This window comes from Mercenaria mercenaria, chromosome 18 (genome assembly GCF_021730395.1).
Source record: "Mercenaria mercenaria strain notata chromosome 18, MADL_Memer_1, whole genome shotgun sequence".
Lineage (NCBI taxonomy): Eukaryota > Metazoa > Mollusca > Bivalvia > Venerida > Veneridae > Mercenaria > Mercenaria mercenaria.
This window is the reverse complement of record NC_069378.1, coordinates 16,986,911-17,006,242: the sequence shown is the minus strand read 5'-3', so window position 1 is coordinate 17,006,242 and position 19,332 is coordinate 16,986,911. Positions and strand designations below refer to the sequence as shown.

The 19,332-nt window shown below is 35.8% G+C and overlaps 1 protein-coding gene across 2 annotated transcripts in view; it reads left to right on the top strand.

The window, feature by feature from the left end:
- The first annotated feature begins 5,931 nt into the window (after positions 1-5,931).
- LOC123537908 (ankyrin repeat and IBR domain-containing protein 1-like) overlaps positions 5,932-19,332 on the top strand; it is a 47,196-nt gene continuing 33,795 nt past the window's right edge. For both annotated transcript variants that reach the window (XR_008368323.1, XM_045321819.2), the window contains exons 1-6: positions 5,932-6,044; positions 11,776-11,989; positions 13,721-13,928; positions 15,054-15,236; positions 15,919-16,090; positions 16,439-16,602. Coding sequence is in view for 1 of the 2 variants with exons in the window: in XM_045321819.2 (XP_045177754.2) it covers positions 11,802-11,989; positions 13,721-13,928; positions 15,054-15,236; positions 15,919-16,090; positions 16,439-16,602 (915 nt within the window). In the remaining variant the exon portion in view is untranslated. The remainder of the gene's footprint in view (positions 6,045-11,775; positions 11,990-13,720; positions 13,929-15,053; positions 15,237-15,918; positions 16,091-16,438; positions 16,603-19,332) is intronic.

Here is a 19,332-nt window from a genome sequence, read left to right as displayed (position 1 = left end):
TCCTGTGACTAAAGAGCTTTTCTTGAGGGGGCGTCTCAGAATTAATTTAGGTTGTCGCGGATATAATCAAAATGCGAAAATTTTAGATGACATTCAAACTCATTCATGGATAGGGGAAAGTGACCATTACAGGGTGCTGTTTTTCCTAGTTATTCACTATTTTGTGACATCTTAAATTTATTTTGTGGTGCCCTTGTTCATTTTCAAGTAAAACTTTTCCCCACGTTATATACTAGGAGTTTATTAGGCTAATCCGGACATGGGTCGGCCCAAGCTGTAAATGTTCAATGTGCCACTAGTTTTGATCCCATTATCCCCCCCCCCCCCCCCCCCCTCCCCCACCACCCTTTAGTTACAGTATGTTAGATGCATGCTCCCTTTTTGCTTGCATTTTAGTCTTTTTATTTGAATTTTTATTTTCAGTTTCAGTTTTTGTCGTTCAGTTACAGCTAGTCAGCATGCATGCACGTTACGTTAGTCTATATATGTATTTTTTAACCTTGTCTTAAATGTGTTAACATATATTATTATTATTATCTTACTTATTGCCAGTCATGTTGTTTTTACCATGTTTTAAATGTATGTATTCTTGTTTATAATTTTAACTTATTATCTTTTAGCTACAGGTTGTTTGTTTGTTTTTTAAATGTTTTATTGTCTTTTGTTTTATAGTCGGAAAATAGAAAAATGCTAATGTTATATGTTTATACAACCGACTCAAAATAAAGATTTTGTATCTTGTACCTACCATCATTGTGGTTGCAGTGCCAATGTTCCCTTACGTTATACCCCATACCCGCTTTACTAGACACATGCACCCATTGTCTTACAAGCCGATTCTTACACCCTGTAATTATTACAAATTCTCTTTCTTCCCAGCTACTATAGTTCTATGGAACTCTCTTCCAACCGAGGTTGTGCAGGTGCCTACCCTGGAACAATTCAGACAGGGATTGACCAAATGTTCTCACACGATCTAATGTGAAAAATGCTGTTTTTAATCTCTTTTAACTGTGTATACTCCGAATGTAGGACAAAAACCCACCCGGACAAAAACCCACCCAGTGTTTTTAACATAGGCGGACAAAAATCCACCCTAATTATTTTCCAGGTGGACAACAACCCACCCTATATAGGCGTGTAACAAGGCGTTTAAAATAAGAAACAATGCATTAAATGCGTTATATTAAGTCAACATGATTTGTTTGCACTATAATGTATAATGTACTAGTATCTTAGTTTTATTGCACACCAGAACTCTATGCGTTTTCAAGGCTCGACGTCTGCTGGCTGTCCTGTAGCTGTCCACTAAGTCCCGGAAATAGTCTGAAGGTTGCCTGTTTCTTTTTTGTATATGATTAATCTACCTTAAAGACGTTGAGTACTGAAACAGCGTGAAAGTCTGTTGTGCATATTATCTGTGGTTACGCTCTCCATTGTACTATCGCGAATGACTATTGAAAATGTGCTTGTATAATGTATGTTTTATTTTATTTGGACACGATATTGTAATGTTATATGTACACAGTTTCTCACTTGTTTTGAAAAGTTGTACGTAAACCGCACAATGTTATGCTAAATATCGGTCACTCATGGATGCACGGGTTTATCGAGTTGTTCTTATAATCGTTTCATCGGAAAATTATTGACAGTAGGTTTTTTTTTTTGTTTTTTTTTTTTTTTTTTTCGTGCGAATCACTGCACGTTCACAACTTTACAAGCGCATACAATTAACCTTTTATACACCGAAATTGCACACCAGAGAGCGTATCCTTAAAGATTTAGAAAATATCATTAGAGTGTAAAAATATATATGTACTGTAGTGTAAATATATAATATTATGTACTGTGTTGGAGAAAATATCCTCCAAATTGTAGCCCAATGGTTTTATTCACTCTCACTCAATGCTTAGATACTTATCATTTTCGTATGCATGCAAATATATTGTATTATAAAAGAAGATGAGCTGTTTATGCTTAATTCGAATAAAATGTATGTTCTGTTCTGTTCTATATAATTTGTAGGCGGACGAAAACCCACCTGTGACAAAATTGATTGTTTTTGTTCGGATATTAATCGCATTTTTTTCTTTTAAATAAATTAATCAAATATACAGCAAAGTTAAATTCTTTTATCAAATTCCTCATTCCTCTAATTATTTGAAATATCATCTTATGAAGTTCAAACTGATGTTAATTGGAAGTGTCACCCTTCCATAATTGGTGCATCCAAGGAAATTTGCTATGTACTTTGTAAATGTGCTACTTCAAAAATTAATGTGCTACTTGTGTTGCGTAAATATTATTAATTCTCCATGTGGCTGGTATACATGCATTCTTCAGTTACATTTACTTTTTTATCAGGTTCAACTCTTATATTTCGTTTTGATAAGGGTTAACATTGAATATATTAATTCCTTAATTTTAGTTTGAATCTAATTATTATATCATTTTAAATCTATTTCTGGTCATGTTCAACTACTTCATTTTGATAAAAGTTAACATTGATAAAACAAGCAAATTCGATGAATTGGTATCCCCCGCCGAAAGGGCTTGTGGTGAGGAATGGCCAAAAATATATCCGGCAAGAAGTTAAGGATGTTACTAACTAAATCATTTGAAAAGAAATAATAACAAAAAGGAATGAATTTAAAAAAAAAATGTTGGTGGGGTGAGGGGGGGGGGGGGGGGGGGGGAGAGGGTGTGACCAAGGCAAGGTGTTGACCAGGTGTGGGTACAGAACTTCACATGTTTATAATAAATTTTTATGGAAAATAATGAAAGAAGTTTAATGAAATTCTACCAATTGGTTGGTTTGTTATGTACAAATCTGTAGATTTTTAAACAATTAAAGGGCAATAACTCTAAGGAAAATTGACCAATTGAAAAAAAAGACCGGCATCATCGAAGTATGTTGGTTCATATTTATTTCAAGTTTCATGAAATTCTACCAGCTTATTACTGAGAAATGGCTTCAGACGTGGATTTTTCATTAAATCAAGGGCAATAACTCTAAGGGAAATTGACCAATCCAAAAAAAAAAAAAAAACTTGACGGCCAAGTTTTATGAAATTCTACCTGATAGTTATTGAGAAATGGCTGCGGACAGACATTTTTGGGCAATTTTCATTTAATCAAGGGCAATAACTTTAAAAGGGAAATTGACCAATCCAAAAAAAAAACTTGACTGGCATCATCGCAGTATGTTGGTTCATGTTTATTTCAAGTTTCATGAAATTCTACCGGGTAGTTACTGAGAAATGGCTGCGGACGGACGCAAGAAAGGACGGATCGACAATGCCATTTCAATACCCGCCTCCCAATTTCATCGGCGGGGATAATTATTTCAACAAAATATTAATCACTCAAATCAATTGCTCAATAAATTTTTTTTGAGTAGATATCTAGCTGTTTGTCTTGTAATTACATTCATTTATTATTTGTTAATAGTATAATGTTGTTAGCAGTTTGCATTCCATACTATTGAAAATATTTTAAAATATCTTTAATTGGATAATTTCATCCAATTTTATTATCATCAGCCTTTATTTTTTGTCATGTTATGCAATTAGAAATATAAAAACTGTTGAATATTTTTTTTTATTTATTGGCTTTTATTTAGAATGAATGTTATCTACTTCTAGTACTGAAAACTGTTACAAATGTTAACAAAATGTAAGATAATATTACTTTTACAATATAATAGTATTCTTAATCATTTTGTTCAATTTTGAAATAGTTTATAGATCTTAAAGAGTATAAACTATAGCAAAGGAAAATGTCCACAAAAATGATCAAGAAAACAATTATAAAATCTACCCTTCTGGTAATCATATAGGAATAATAATACAGCAAAAATAGCTGGCACGATAATCACTACTTTATTCCACAAATTGACAGCATAACCCTTATATATACATAGTAATATGTATCAGGTGGGTTTTTGTCCGCCTACAAAATATATAGGGTGTGTTTTTGTCCGCCTGGAAAATATTTGGGGTGGGTTTTTGTCCGCCTATGTAAAAATCACTGGACGGGTTTTTGTCCGGTGGGTTTTTGTCCGCCTATGTAAAAATCACTGGGTGGGTTTTTGTCCGCCTATGTAAAAATCACTGGGTGGGTTTTTGTCCGGTGGGTTTTTGTCCGTCCGTCGTATACTCCTTTTTTTAATAACACTGTCATCTTGATTTCCAACACTTCTGTAATACATTAGTATTACTTTTACCCTCCTGTACATTTCTTCTTTTAAATCGTTTGCACAGACGCGCACCTGCACGTAATACTCTGAAAGGGGGTGTGGCAGTATGAATAGATAGATAGTTTGGAACTCTTTACTAGCAGTCATTGCTGAGGCCACTGATCTGGTATCCTTTAGACAGGGGCTGTCAACCGTGACCTTCTTTTGAAAAAAACTTCTACTTTGAGTACATGTACCAAAGACGCTGGATAGAGCTATGTCGGTTGGGTGAATTCACAGGGGTCGCTATGGTAGCCAGATTGGTTTAACATGAGGCAAATAAGTATTTTTATAGCTCTTTGCCTGAGGGACGGAAAGCAGTCAAGACAGTCTGTAGTCTACTAGTACTATCTTTGATCTCTCTATTTCTGTCATTCCTTTACGTTTTTTCTCTTTTTCTTTTAAACCACTGTAGCGCCGAAACGTAATGGTCAGTCGTGGACAGAAGTTTCGTATCGATGTAGATCTAGATGTAGAATTCAACATAGGCCGGTATCAAACTCTTTTTGGGGGAAATGACATGTTATACTATATAAAGTATTTTAAAAATATAGTATATATAGGCCATTTCCCCCGAGTTTGATACTGGACCCTGTGCTTCATTCATTTTATAAAATATATCCGATGTTTTTGTGTTATCTTAATAATACTTACAGTGTATTATATTTTAAGATATCATTAAATGTATTTTGCGATATCATAAAATTATTTATTAATAATATCTGCGTATTAATCAGTCTGAACAACCAACCTTTGCGATAGATTATATGACAGAGACGCAAGTCAGGTGAATAGTTCTTAAAAGTGAGAAAGATCTAATGAAGAATGAGTTAAAGAGTGAAATTATACTACAGTGCAATGGTTAAAACAAAGAAGTACCTTGGATAAGGAGTACTGTAGTGAGACGCTCAGTTAATATACCACTTCTGGGGCTGGACTGTACATTGCTTGGTATCACTGTATTCTACAAACGATTTGTTCTTGAAAAAAAAAAGAATTTGAGTAGTACTGTACGTGTGCGTGAATGTGAAATTATGTAATATGGTACGATTTTGTAAAATAGAATAAACGAAGTTTGGCGTTGTTCTGATAAACACTGCTAGCTTGCTGCCTAGTCCATATAAGACCTGACATATTTTCCATGTTATGTCGAAAAAGACTTTGATAGTAAAAATGTAATGTAACAGTCTCAGAAAAAAAATGTGCAGCCTCGATCTCGGACCTTCGGCTTACCGTGCCAACGCTCTACCAATTGAGCTACTGAGGCCACCCGATACCAGAACCGCTACAGTAAAATGTCAGAATATTAAATGTTGAACGTCAAATGACAACTTCTTCACGTCTAATTATTTGGACTAGCTTGCTGCCGACTGTTAATCATTCCAACTACAAGTGTTAACAAATTGAAAATAAGTTGAACAATACATTAATCTTTTGTCTCGGTACTGTACATGTTCACATAGTTGTCGAAAGATTGTGATTGTCGCCCCTGTTGTGACACCAAACAATATGCATCCTAGATTTTAACAAAATGAGCATTGGTAAATGAGAAAATCATTGGAACACACTGCGATTAAACTTGAAAAAATGTACAACTGTTTAACTATGTGTGTAAATCGTTTCCGCTTTTAATGTAGCGCTGAATTGACAGTTAAAGTACATTTTGAAATGGCCCCTTTGTATGCGGAGTACTTCGGATTTGGATGCGGAAGTTGCTTATTTCCCAGCATGCACCTATGAAAACAGAGAAAGGGGAAAATAATACATTGTTAAATAAAAATGCCTAATTTTCGTTAAACAGCTGTTTGTAAGTTTCCTTATTATTGTGACAATTATAGTTAAGGTTTTATTTAATATTTCTGCCATTATATTTAGTTGTGTCTGTAAGTGTTTGGTACTATTTGCACGATTTTTTGGCCAGTGTCTGGCACATTTCTGAAGATCCTGTTTTTTGTGACAAAGGAAAAAAAAGAAAGATAACACCAGCGTATGAATGTGTCGAAAAGGATCAACTTCGCTGTTTTGTAGATTGAATGTATGCAAAAAGCTGTTCAATTGCATGAAATCTAGGAATGTAGTTTTAAACAGTCTGTTTCAATATTGTATGTGGATATTGCAATATACTGTGATATATTGTACCAGTTATTTAATGAACAAAAACATGACGAATCATACTGGTTTTTTTTTCAAATTTATTCAATTAAAATGAGTAAAATGACAGTATCACAACACGAGTGTTTGCTCCCTCTCAATAAAAAAATACCATAAACAAAAAAATAAAAGTTTGACTAATTATGTGGAGTATTACCAATATTCAAAAGGAAAGTAACATGTCAAAAATATTATTTGATTTATGTGCGGCACTAAATTCGGTTTACGGATACAATCATATTAACAGGTTGCTCATTCACCGGTTAACGAGGAAATGGTATAGCTTTGTAGAAAATTCTAGTTGATAGAAATTGCTAATGAGTTTGCTGACAAATAGAAATTATATTATCTAAATTTTCTTATTGTTTATTATGTGATTGGTTCCGTAAAATACTGAAACATCTGCTACCTGTCACCGGAAATGAAAGGGAAATGAAACAAAGTTGAATTGTGCGGCTGCTAGAAAATTTTTTTGTAATCTTCTGTTACTTAGTGTTACTTAATGTATAAAATACGGATATTCGAAAATCATATCGCAATATCTATCGTCGAAAAAAACATCACATAACCGTCTACCGTAATCGCCAACCCCAAAATAACACTTGCATTTTTAATTCCATTAAACCTGTTATAGAAGAATTTATTGCAAATTTATTTAGACAAAAGTATAAAATAGTAAAATGACTAGCATCAACACACGAGTGTTTGCTCGACCTTCTCAATAAATAAAAATACCAGTAAACAAAAAAATAAAAAGTTTTGACTAGATTATGGGGAGTATTACCGAATATTCAAAAGCGAAAGTAGACTGCGTCAAAATATTATTTGATTTATTGTGCGGCACTACATTCGGTTTACGGATACAATCATATTACACAGGTTGCTCAGTTCACCGATTATAAACGAGGAAAGTGGTATAGCTGTTGTATGAATAATAAATTCTAGTTGATAGAAAAATTACTAATGAGTCGCTGACAAATACGAAATTATATTTATCTAAAATTTTTTATTGGTTTTATTATGTGGAATTGGGTCCGTAAAATAGCTGTAAACCAGTCTGCTACCTGCACCGGAAATGAAAGGAGAAAAATGAAAACAAAGTTGAATCGTGCTGGCTGCTAGAAAACGATTTTTTTTGTGAATCTTCTTGGTTTACGTTAGTGTTACTTAATGTTATAAAATAACCGGTATTCGAAAATCATATCGCAATATCGTATCGTCGGAAAAAAAACATTGCAATAACCGGCCTACCGCGGTATATCGCCCACCCCTATAAAATTAACACTTGCATTTTTATGTCCAATTAAACCTGTTATAAGAAAGGAATTATTGCAAGTTTATTATTTAGAGCAAAGAAGTATAAAATAGTATACACAGAATGGCAACAGGAGATAATCTCTCGTAAGCTCATATTAGGACATTATCTTATTGAAGCGTTTGCCGACTTGGTCAGTCGTGACGCTTATTATACGCCGGAAGGGACGTATTATGTTATGACGCTGGTGTCCGTCTGTCCGTTAGCAATTTCGTGTCCGCTCTGTAACTCTTGAAGGATTTCAAGGAAACTTGACACAGATGTTCACCACACCAAGACGATGTGCAGAGCACATGTTTTGGATGTCTCGCTTCAAGGTCAAGGTCACACTTAGGGGTCAAAAGTAATATCAGTTTGTTTTGTGTCCGCTCTGTAACTCTTGAACTGCTGGAAGGATTTCAAAGAAACTTGGCAGAAATGTTCACCACACTGAGACGATGTGCAGAGCGCATGTTCCGGATGACTCGCTTCAAGGTCAAGTCACACTTAAGGGTCAAAGGTCATATATGACTTTGCTTTGTGTATATTGCTCTGCATTGCAGTGCTCTTGTTTTTATTTGGCAGATCTCTTTTTTGTACTTACAATATATATATATATATATTTTTTTTTTGACTTACTTCCCTTTTATGTTACTATAAATAGCTTATTTTGAAACTTTTTTATTATTGGCCATAGGGAAAAACCGAGACCACTTTTCTGTGGTACAACATGGATGGTACTTCCAGTTTTTAGGTCTATTTTTACATACCTGTACCTGATAAGGATTCTTTTTGTTGACTTTGAATATTTTTTTTGTGGACTTAGATTTGTTTTTTGAAGTTTTCCTTTTGTTGTTCCAGTCCATTGGGCTACAACAGTCAAGTTCTTAAAATTTTGCTCTCATCCTATGATGTAAGCCTTCGGGCGTATATTGCCCCGCTTGGCGGCGCTGTTGTTAAAGTATTACACTGGCGATACGGCTGGCACGTAATAAACTGAATCTGGTCCAGTTTTCTAAAGACAACTGTTGATTTCTCAGACTTCCAATCATAAATTCATTCCTTCCCCATGTAGAAAATACTAATAACATTAAAAAAAAACACCATTATCATTATAAACAAAAGATCTAATAGAAAGTTTTTCATGACACAAATTTTTGTCCTTCTGCTGTCTGTTTCATACACTGGTAAAACGAGATCTCATTCAGTTATATGCCTTTCAAGTTGCCGTCTATTTACTTTATAGCTCTTTGTTTAGAGTGATATGGCTTGAAAAAACTTACGATATAATATTGTCAGGTAACTGTTTCGGCGACTTGTCACTTTCTATTCATAACTTTATCATGACATCGGGAGTTTTAATTGACCAATTGGAGAGCTGCATGTTCAAGTACCTGCCAGTTTTACTTGGGTAAAATGAGGTGTTTTTATAATGAATATAGTGACTTTAGAAAATTAGCAATAAATATCACACTATTTCAAAAATCAAATCAGATTTTTCACTGCACATGCCCCAGACGATGCTACAAACATTTCATCAAAATGGATTTAATACTTTGATTTTAGTTTAAAATTTGAGATTTTATGATAAAGTCTGAGTAAAATGTAATCATTACCCAAATGAAATTAGTACCATTCTGCAATGTTTCAGACATGTTAAAATTATGAATAAATCATTTTAACTACATATAGAATCTACTAGAAGTGTCAATTTAACATTTAGTAAACATTCAGAGGTTAGATGAATTTATTCATTCAAAACAGTTTACTAAAGCAAAAGTTATATTTTAACTATGCTTTTAAAGATGTATCCCTGAAGAAGGGCTGAAATAGCCCGAAACTAGTTTGATTAAATAAAATTCAGTTATTTTCTCTCGGTGTGTGGTTGTGTGTTCCACTTTCTTCATTTTTATTGTTTAGTTATATTTTTAAAGAGTACAAAGGGTAAGTTTCAATGGAACTTTTCATGAGATAAATATTCTATTCCGATGATTTATATGTATTTTATCATTTTTTTAATTATATGTTTTAGAAAGAAATGGATGCTGTAGCCAGCGAATTTCTATGCATATTTTTAGCTCACCTGAGCACGAAGTGCTCAAAGGTGAGCTTTTGTGATCGCCCTGTGTCTGTCGTCCGTCCGTCCGTTGTCAACAATTTGACTGTTAACACTCTAGAGGTCACATTTTTGGCCCAATCTTAATGAAACTTGGTCAGAATGTTACCCTCAATAAAATCTTGGATGAGTTTGATATTTGGTCATCTGGGGTCAAAAACTAGGTAACCAGGTCAAATCAAAGGAAAAGCTTGTTAACACTCTAGAGGTCACAATTTTGGCTGAATCTTCATGAAAATTGGTCAAAATGTTAAACTTGATGATCTTTAGGATAAGTTTGAATCTGGGTCATGGGTCAAAAACTAGGTCACCGGGTCAAATCAAAGGAAAAGCTAGTTAACACTTTAGAGGCCACATTTATGACCGTATCTTAATGAAACTTGGTCAGAATGTTAATCTTGATGATCTTTAGGTCAGGTTTGAATCTGGGTCAGGTGGGGTCAAAAACTAGGTCACTAGGTCAAATCAAAGGAAAAGCTTGTTAACACTCTAGAGGCCACATTTATGACTGTTTCATCATGAAACTTGGTCAGAATGTTAAATTGATGATCTTTAGGACAAGTTCGAATCTGGGTCATGTCGGGTCAAAAACTAGGTCACTGGGTCAAATCAAAGGAAAAGCTAGTTAAAACTTTAGAGCCACATTTATGACCATATCTTAATGAAACTTGGTCAGAATGTTAATCTTGATGATATTTAGGTCAATAGGTCAGGTGAGCGATACAGGGCCTTCATGGCCCTCTTGTTAGTTTTTAATAATGTTCAAAATTAGGCATTTGTAAAGGTTTGGCAATAATAATAAAAAAAACATTATCTAAAATGGATCAAACCAGGAACGAATGAATTAGGTTACTCAGTTAAGCAAAGGCATGTGGCGCATGCACTATACAGGTGTGCAGTGTTTTTTCACAATAGTAATATTAATAGGGCTGACACTTTCTTGTTTGCTCACCTGAATGGAAGGTTCAGGGTGAGCTATTAGTACGAGGTGGGTGGTCCGGCATCGGTTGTCCACATTTTTAGTAAATTTTACTTAAACGTCTTCTCCTCTGAAACTGCTGGTCAGAATAACACCAGATTTGGTATGTAGCATCCTAGCAAGGTCCTCTATCAAGTTTGTTCAAATGGGCCACTAGAGCTAAAAATAGAAATACCTTTAAACAACTTCTTATCATGAACTGCTTGATGGATCTTCATCAGACTTGGTCTGTAGCATCATTATATGGTCCTCTCCCAAATTTATTCATATGGGGGTAATTGGCCCCTTTTAGGGGCCACTAGAGCTAAAAATAGAAATACTTTAAACGACTTCTTCTCATGAACTGCTTGATGGATCTTCATCAAACTTGGTTTGTAGCATCATTATATGGTCCTCTTACAAATTTGTTCAAATGGGGGCACTTGGTCCCTGGTAGGGGACTAGGGGTCACTAGAGCTAAAAATAGAAAGAACTAGCTAAACTGTAATAATGCCTATTTTTTTTTTTTATTTTAAATTTAATACTTTGTCACAAGCAAGATCTAATTAGGTCAAGGTCTGCCTTAGGTGAGCGGCTTAGGCCCATTTGTGCCTCTTGTTTGCTAAATTTTAGTAAAATGCACATATTCATAAAGTGTATTCTAGACAATTGCTCTGAGCTATTTATAACTAAGTTATAAGTTTGACTGTTTTCTTGTTTTGTTGTGTTTTACGTCACACCAACACAATATACTATATAGGGCATAGTCGGACTTCCCATCTTGTATGATGGAGGAAAAAATCCCAGCTGCCCCTCTGGCATGGATGGGCACAAGGTAGAAAAGCTAACCTTCCATAAACTAGCTGGATGGCTTTCACACATGAAAGAATTTTATTTGAACTAACAGTGATGAGTTCTAGGCCGGTGAAGTTTTTGACCTTAACCATGAGGCCACAGAGGTCCCTTAGTTATGTTCTGAAATAGGTTAATGACACTTAACTAGATACTGTCATTTTCAGGAGCTGAGAAACACTGCTGTTAAGAGATGGGTAGTTCCTCATCCAAGTTTCGCAAGCATCTCCAGAATGGAGATGAAGTGGCGGCGCTGAATGTTTATAACAATCACAGTGACCTAAGAAAAGGGCTGGACCCTAATTGTTCCTATGGTGATAACTTTCAACATGAGACACCTCTCCATTTTGCAGCTCGTCATGGAATGAAAAGTTTATTAAGGTTAGCTTACCAATAAGGCCCAATTATAAATGATCTGATAATTTGTTCCTATGAAACTGTTTTAATATTTTAAGTGTTGCTTTATCGCTGTTTTGTCTTGTAGCAATAACATTGTCAGCTAAATGTAGCTAAAATTGCTGTAAAATTAAAGTAAGATTAGATTTTAAAAAACTAAGGAAAAATGTAAGGCATACAAAGTAATCAAATGTAACTTTTTATGCCCTCACTTTGGAGCGGTGGAGGGGGGCATATAGATTTGCCCTTGTCCGTCCGTCGGTCCTTCCGAGAATGTGTCGTGCCTAGCTTCAAAAGCATTTGACGTAGAGTCACAAAACTTTACAGGAATGTTGGTCAGCATGTGTAGTTGTGCACCTGGGGTCCGTGTCCGTATTCATTCAGTCGTATAGGAGTTATGGCCCCTGACTTTGTAAAAATTGGTTATTTTAGTGTTATGTCGTGCTTAGCTCCAAAAGTATTTGATGTAGAGTCACAAAACTTTACAGGAATGTTGGTCAGCATGTGTAGTTGTGCACCTGGGGTTTTACGTCCGGATTCATTGAGTCGTGTAGGAGTTATGGCCCCTGACTTAGTAAAAAAATTGGTCATTTTAATGTTGTGTCAAGCATAGCTCCAAAAGTATTTGTCCTAGAGTCACCAAAGTTTACAGGAATGTTGGTCAGCATGTGCAGTTGTGCACTAGGGGTTTCGCGTCTGGATTCATTCAGTCATGTAGGAGTTATGGCCCCTGGCTTAGTTAAAAATTGGTCATTTCAATGTTGTGTCGCGCGTAGCTCCAAAAGTATTTGACCTAGAGTCACCAAAGTTTACAGGAATGTTGGTCAGCATGTGCAGGTGTCCTTTGTCATGTAGTGGGGGCATCTGTGTCCCATGGACACATTTCTAGTTCTTCTTTTCATTTGGTTAGTTTCAGTCCACTATCATTATAACTTTACTCGCCTTTAGTCATGTACTGAATTGCAAGTAATCCACTATCATTATAACTTTAGTCATGTACTGAATTGCAAGTAATCCACTATCATTATAACTTTAGTCATGTACTGAATTGCAAGTAATCCACTATCATTATAACTTTAGTCATGTACTGAATTGCAAGTTATTCACTACCATTATAACTTTAGTCATGTACTGAATTGCAAGTAATCCACTATCATTATAACTTTAGTCATGTACTGAATTGCAAGTAATCCACTATCATTATAACTTTAGTCATGTACTGAATTGCAAGTAATCCACTACCATTATAACTTTAGTCATGTACTGAATTGCAAGTGCTGTTGATGTTCTTATGGAGAGGCACCGCTCAAGAGCTGAAACCACTCTGACCCCAAAAGTATGCCGTAAAGTTTGATTACTGTACAACGGTGAACCATTGCTCGGAAGCTTAAAACGATATGATCACATTTTCTGGTTAGAAGTTGACTTAAGTAGGGTTATACATATCTAATAATGTTAACCACATTACTGTATTATCATTTATTTAATACTTATGTGGGACTAAATTTCCTGGATTATGTTGTTGGTTCACCCTGCAGAATTAATTCCAAATAATGAACAAATGAAATTTCTATTCATTTTTATGGAAAAAGTACAAAGCCATGAATTCATACCCCTCAAATCAACTGTTTTGGACAAAACCCTGAAATTTTTCCCCCACAAAATTTAATGATATCACAGTATTGCTCCAAATAAAAACTTGATCTTATTTTCCAGGATATTTCTGTTTGAGCATTGTGGAAATCCAAATAAGACCAATGGCAAGAAGGAGACTGCTTTACACTGTGTGTGTATGGAGAAGAATCCACAGTATTACCCAGTTCAGCGGCGGAGACTTGAGTGTCTCAACATGATGTTACAGTGGAGAGGGGCGGAACTTAAAGATGGAGAAATAGAAAAAGTAGATCTAGCAGCAGTAGATGAGGTTTGTTTTCACTTTTATGTGTTTTTTCCCCTTTCTAGCTCGACTATTCGAAGAATAGGGGAGCTATCCTACTCGCCCCGGCGTGAGCGTAAGCGTGAGCATCACACAAATGTTAAAGTTTGCGTACCACCCCAAATATTTTCAAAGTCCATTAGGATATTGCTTTCATATTTTGCATACTTGTTTACCATCATGACCCCAGTCTGTAAAAAGGAGGAGGCAACTCTATCAAGCATTTTGACTGAATTATGGCCCCTTTTCGAGTATGAATAGAATATGCCTATTGTAATGTTAAAGTTTTACTCATAGCTTATATTATACTATCAAGCACTGAGAATAGTCGAGCGCGCTGTCAACTGACAGCTCTTGTTTGAAGCTTTAGTTTAATCTTTTATCGGCTTTAAAATATAATTTGAAAGCCTATATTTCATAAAGGTTGGTAATTACAGAAAAAATATTACTTGCCAACAAAAAGAGTTAATCTGGAGCTTTCCATAACTTTTCTTAAGGGGCCGCCAGCCTTAGCCAGTCAGGTATGGCTCCATCGGTTGACTACTTAGTACATGTTTGACTATTATCATATTGAAAGCATATCCTTATTAGTATCGAAAGTTAAAGAATTAATAATATTTCATTTCTCCCTGTTCATTCTACTGGATATGACATTCATTTTGTATGAACTGCAAATGGAATGGTGCCAGAAGTATAATAACACTGTTTAGTAATAACAGGAATAATGTTCCTTAGATAATGTTACAGTTGTTCTGTCTGGTGAACAGAATATCCTGGAAGTAGATTCTAATGTCAAACATATTAACAAAATATAATGTACAAAATCGAATTTGTTCAGGAATGGAAAGGACTTATATAATGTAAATATAAGAATTTTTTTTTTCTTAGTTCATCCAAAATGAATGACAGAATAGAGTGGCATAAAAACAATGAAAAGCTTTGACAGTTTATGGATTTGCCAATCATATTCCGTCATTCATTTCACATGAACTCTGAAAAAAAAATTCATTTCTAAATGGATGAAATTAAAGCAGAATGTAGCATATTTGTTTTTTTACATCCACAATTTTGTTAAGCATATATACATGTGTTGTATCATGTTTTAACCTTCAGCAAAACAACACAGCTCTGCACTATGCAGCATTGTCTGGTCTGAAGGCATGTGTTGAGAATCTGGTCAATCACTCATGTCCATTGTTTGTGGAGAATACAGACAATCAGACACCATGTGACTGTGCCGAGAGCAAGGAATACAACGAGATTGCTCTCTATCTCGAATCCAAAATGGTCTTCTCTGTGAGTATTTCGAATTCTTTACCATTGTGTACTGTAAAATCATTTGATTTTGTGGCATTTACCCTAAAAAAGGCTTATCAAGCTGGGCATGATTGATTAAAAGCAGGCCTTTGCGACCAGTGTAGATTTCCTGAAGGAATATTACTGATTTCACAATAGGTCGAAAAGCTATAAGTGTCTGTGATTTGTAAGCCTTTTGTTAGTGGATAATTATCTTTTATGATTTTTGTGGATTTGTGAGTGTCATCTTTAAGAAGAATCTTGCCTCTAGGTACAAGATGGTAAGATAGCATAATTTCGTCAAAAATGTCATCAGTGTTTTATGATACACTGAAAGTATTTGACTGAGGAGGACAGAAGTCTGATAGTCTACCTTGCTCCATTGTGCCTCCCCTGCACCATTGTATCTTTATCTACCCCTGTGCCATTGGACCTCCATCTTCCCATGTACCAATGTGTCCCCTACAGCTGCATTTTTGAGCCCCTCTTGCACCGTTTTACTTTCGTCAAGCCCACCACTATTGTGCCGTCCTCTTCCCCTGCATCACTGGGCAGCCCTCTACTCAGGCACATTTTGCCTCATGCTACCCCTGCACCATTTTGCCTTCCCTCTGCATTTACACCATTTCTGTTCTACAGTGACCTAATGTTTTAAACTATTCCATTATCTTGACATTTGTAGAATGATGGGACTACTGATGAGATAGAAGAAGTCCCACCCCAGGTTGACTCGGAGGAATACAGTGGTCTGCGGGCCCAGGACCTACAGGAAGCCAAGGATCAACTGCTTGTGGAGACTGCAGACATGCTTAGTATACCTCTCTTCACTGCTGAGGCCCTGCTCAGGAACCATGGTTTGTACTTGACTTTAATTAAAAGTTTCCAAGATTCATTTGTTTTCTATTTTAAGACAGGATAGGCCAATACAAGCAACAGTCTTTGCTGAAACAAGTTGGGGTCACAAAATTGTTTACTTTAGATGGATTCGGGTTTTCAGTCTCATTATACTATATTTTTGAATGTTATATGTAATAAAATGAGTTTGATTTACCTTTAAGTAATAACATTGTGATAGGAAAACTAAAAAATGTATCATATTACACTACAAAAACTTCCTATACTGTGTGGATAGTCTACTAATTGATGTGTAACTTTGATACACATTTAGGGTATTCTAAATTATACAGTACTTTGTGTTACAGAATGGTCAAGAGAGATGTTACTAGATGCCTGGATGTCTGACCCGGTGGCCTGCTGTGAAAAAAGTGGAGTTACTCCCCCTGCCAACCTGTTCAGTGAGAAACCAGTGGTTGCAGAGTCGTTGAGTACACCGACTATGACACATCCACCAAGTTCTTTTGCTGAGGTATGAGATCTCATTCACACACACAAAAGTAAATAGCTGGACACTTTATACATAAGAGAATTTTTAGGAGTCTTGTATAGCTCAGTGGCTAGTTAACTCACCTAACAAGTAGAAAGTGGAGGGTTGGAAACCCACCAGAGGCTGGAATTGGTCTATGGTGCATGATAAACAACAACAAAAAATGTTAAAACTTTTGGAATTGCAGAATCTTCTTTATCTTTTTCACTATCCTTCAGAACCTAAAATAACTGGATGTATAAATAAACTTGCAGTGGTGGTAAAGCTCCTTTTTCCCTGTCTGACCAGTAATTGTTTTTATACACTTCTTTTTTAACTTTTTAGCTCACCTGTCACAAGTGACAAGGTTTAGCTTTTGTGATCGCCAGCGTCCGTGGTCCGTCGTCCGTTGTCAGTCTGTTCGTGGTGCGTGCGTAAACTTTTGTGTGACCACTTGAGGTACATTTTTATGGGGATCTTTATGAAATTTGGGAGAAAATTCCCCCTTTATGATATCTGGGAGTTAAAAAATGGGTCAAGTGCGGTCAAAAACTAGGCGTAGGTCTAAAAAAAGAAAAACCTTTTGACCCTTTAGAGGCCATTTTTCACAAAATCTTCATGAAATTGGTCAGAATGTTCACCTTTATGTTTAGGTCAGTTTAAATGGGGCCGTGGATCAAAAACTAGGTCAGTAGGGCAAATAAAAGAAAAAAACTTTGTGACTCTCTAGAGGCCTATTTTTCATGGGGTCTGTATGAAAGTTGGTCTGAATGTTATTTGAGATATCTAGGTCAAATTCTAAACTGGGTCAGTGCGGTAAAAAATAGGTCAGTTTGTCTAAAAAGAAACCCGTGACCCCTTTTAGAGGGCATACTTATTAATGGATCTTCATGAAAAATTAGTCAGAATGTTCACCTTGATGATATCTAGGTCAAGTTCGAAACGGGTCACGTGCGGTCAAAAACTAGGTCAGTAGGTCTAAAAATAGAGAAACCTTATGACCTCTCTAGAGGCCATATATTTCATGAGATCTTCTTGAAAATTGGTCAGAATGTTCATCTTGATGATATCTAGGTCAAGTTTGAAAGTGGGTCACGTGCCATCAAAAACTAGGTCAGTAGGTCAAATAAAAGAAAAACCTTGTGACCTCTCTAGAGGCCATATTTTTCATGGGATCTGTATGAAAGTTGGTCTGAATGTTCATCTTGATGATATCTAGGTCAAGTTCGAAACAGGGTCACGTGCCTTCAAAAACTAGGTCAGTAGGTCAAATAATAGAAAAACCTTGTGACCTCTCTAGAGGCCATATTTTTTATGGGATCTGTATGAAAATTGGTCTGAATGTTCATCTTGATGATATCTAGGTAAAGTTCGAAACAGGGTCATGTGCGGTCAAAAACTAGGTCAGCAGGTCTAAAAATAGGAAAACCTTGTGACCTCTCTAGAGGCCATACTTGTGAATGGATCTCCATAAAAATTGGTCAGAATGTTCATCTTGATGATATCTAGGTCAAGTTCAAAAGTGGGTCACGTGCCTTCAAAAAGTGGGTCAGTAGGTCAAATAATGAAAAAATGTTGTGACCTCTCTAGAGGCCATATTTTTCATGGGATCTGTATGAAAGTTGGTCTGAATGTTCATCTTGATGATATATAGGTCAAGTTTGAAACTGGGTCAACTGCGTTCAAAAACTAGGTCAGTAGGTCTTAAAATAGAAAAACCTTGTGACCTCTCTAGAGGCCATACCCTTGAATGGATCTTCATGAAAATTGGTCAGAATGTTCACCTTGATGATATCTAGGTCAAGTTTGAAACTGGGTCACGTGCCATCAAAAACTAGGTCAGTAGGTCAAATAATAAAAAAACCTGGTGACCTCTCTAGAGGCCACACTTTTCATGGGATCTGTATGAAAGTTGGTCTGAATGTTCATCTTGATGATATCTAGGTCAAATTTGAAACTGGGTCAACTGCGATCAAAAACTACGTCAGTAGGTCTAAAATTATTAAAGTCTTTTGACCTCTCTAGAGGCCATATTTTTCAATGGATCTTCATGAAAATTGATCTGAATGTTTACCTTGATGATATCTAGGTCAGTTTCGAAACTGGGTCACGTTGGGTCAAAAACTAGGCCAGTAGGTATAAAAATAGAAAACCCTTTTGACCTCTCTAGAGGCCATATTTTTCATGAGATCTTCATGAAAATTAGTGAGAATGTTCACCTTGATGATATCTAGGTAAAGTTTAAAACAGGGTCACGTACCTTCGAAAACTAGGTCAATAGGTCAAATAATAGAAAAACCTTGTGACCTCTCTAGAGACCATATTTTTCAATAGATCTTCATGAAAATTGGTCAGAATTTTTATCTTGATAATATCTAGGTCAAGTTCAAAACTGGGTCACATGAGCTCAAAAACTAGGTCACTATGTCAAATAATAGAAAAAACGATGTCATACTCAAAACTGGGTCATGTGGGAACAGGTGAGCATTTCAGGACCATCATGGTCCTCTTGTTTATTATTGGCCGGAGGATTGTACCTCCTATTTTTAGGTGTATTTTGACATATCTGTACCTGGTAAGGATTTTTTTTTTTTGAATTTCTTCCCTTTGTTGTTCCTGTCCTTTGGGCTTCAACAGTAAAGCTCTGATAATTTTGCTCCCCCCCATCCTCTGATATAACCCTTCAGGCGTATATTGCCCCGCTTGGCGGAGCTCTTGTTAATTCATTTCTCA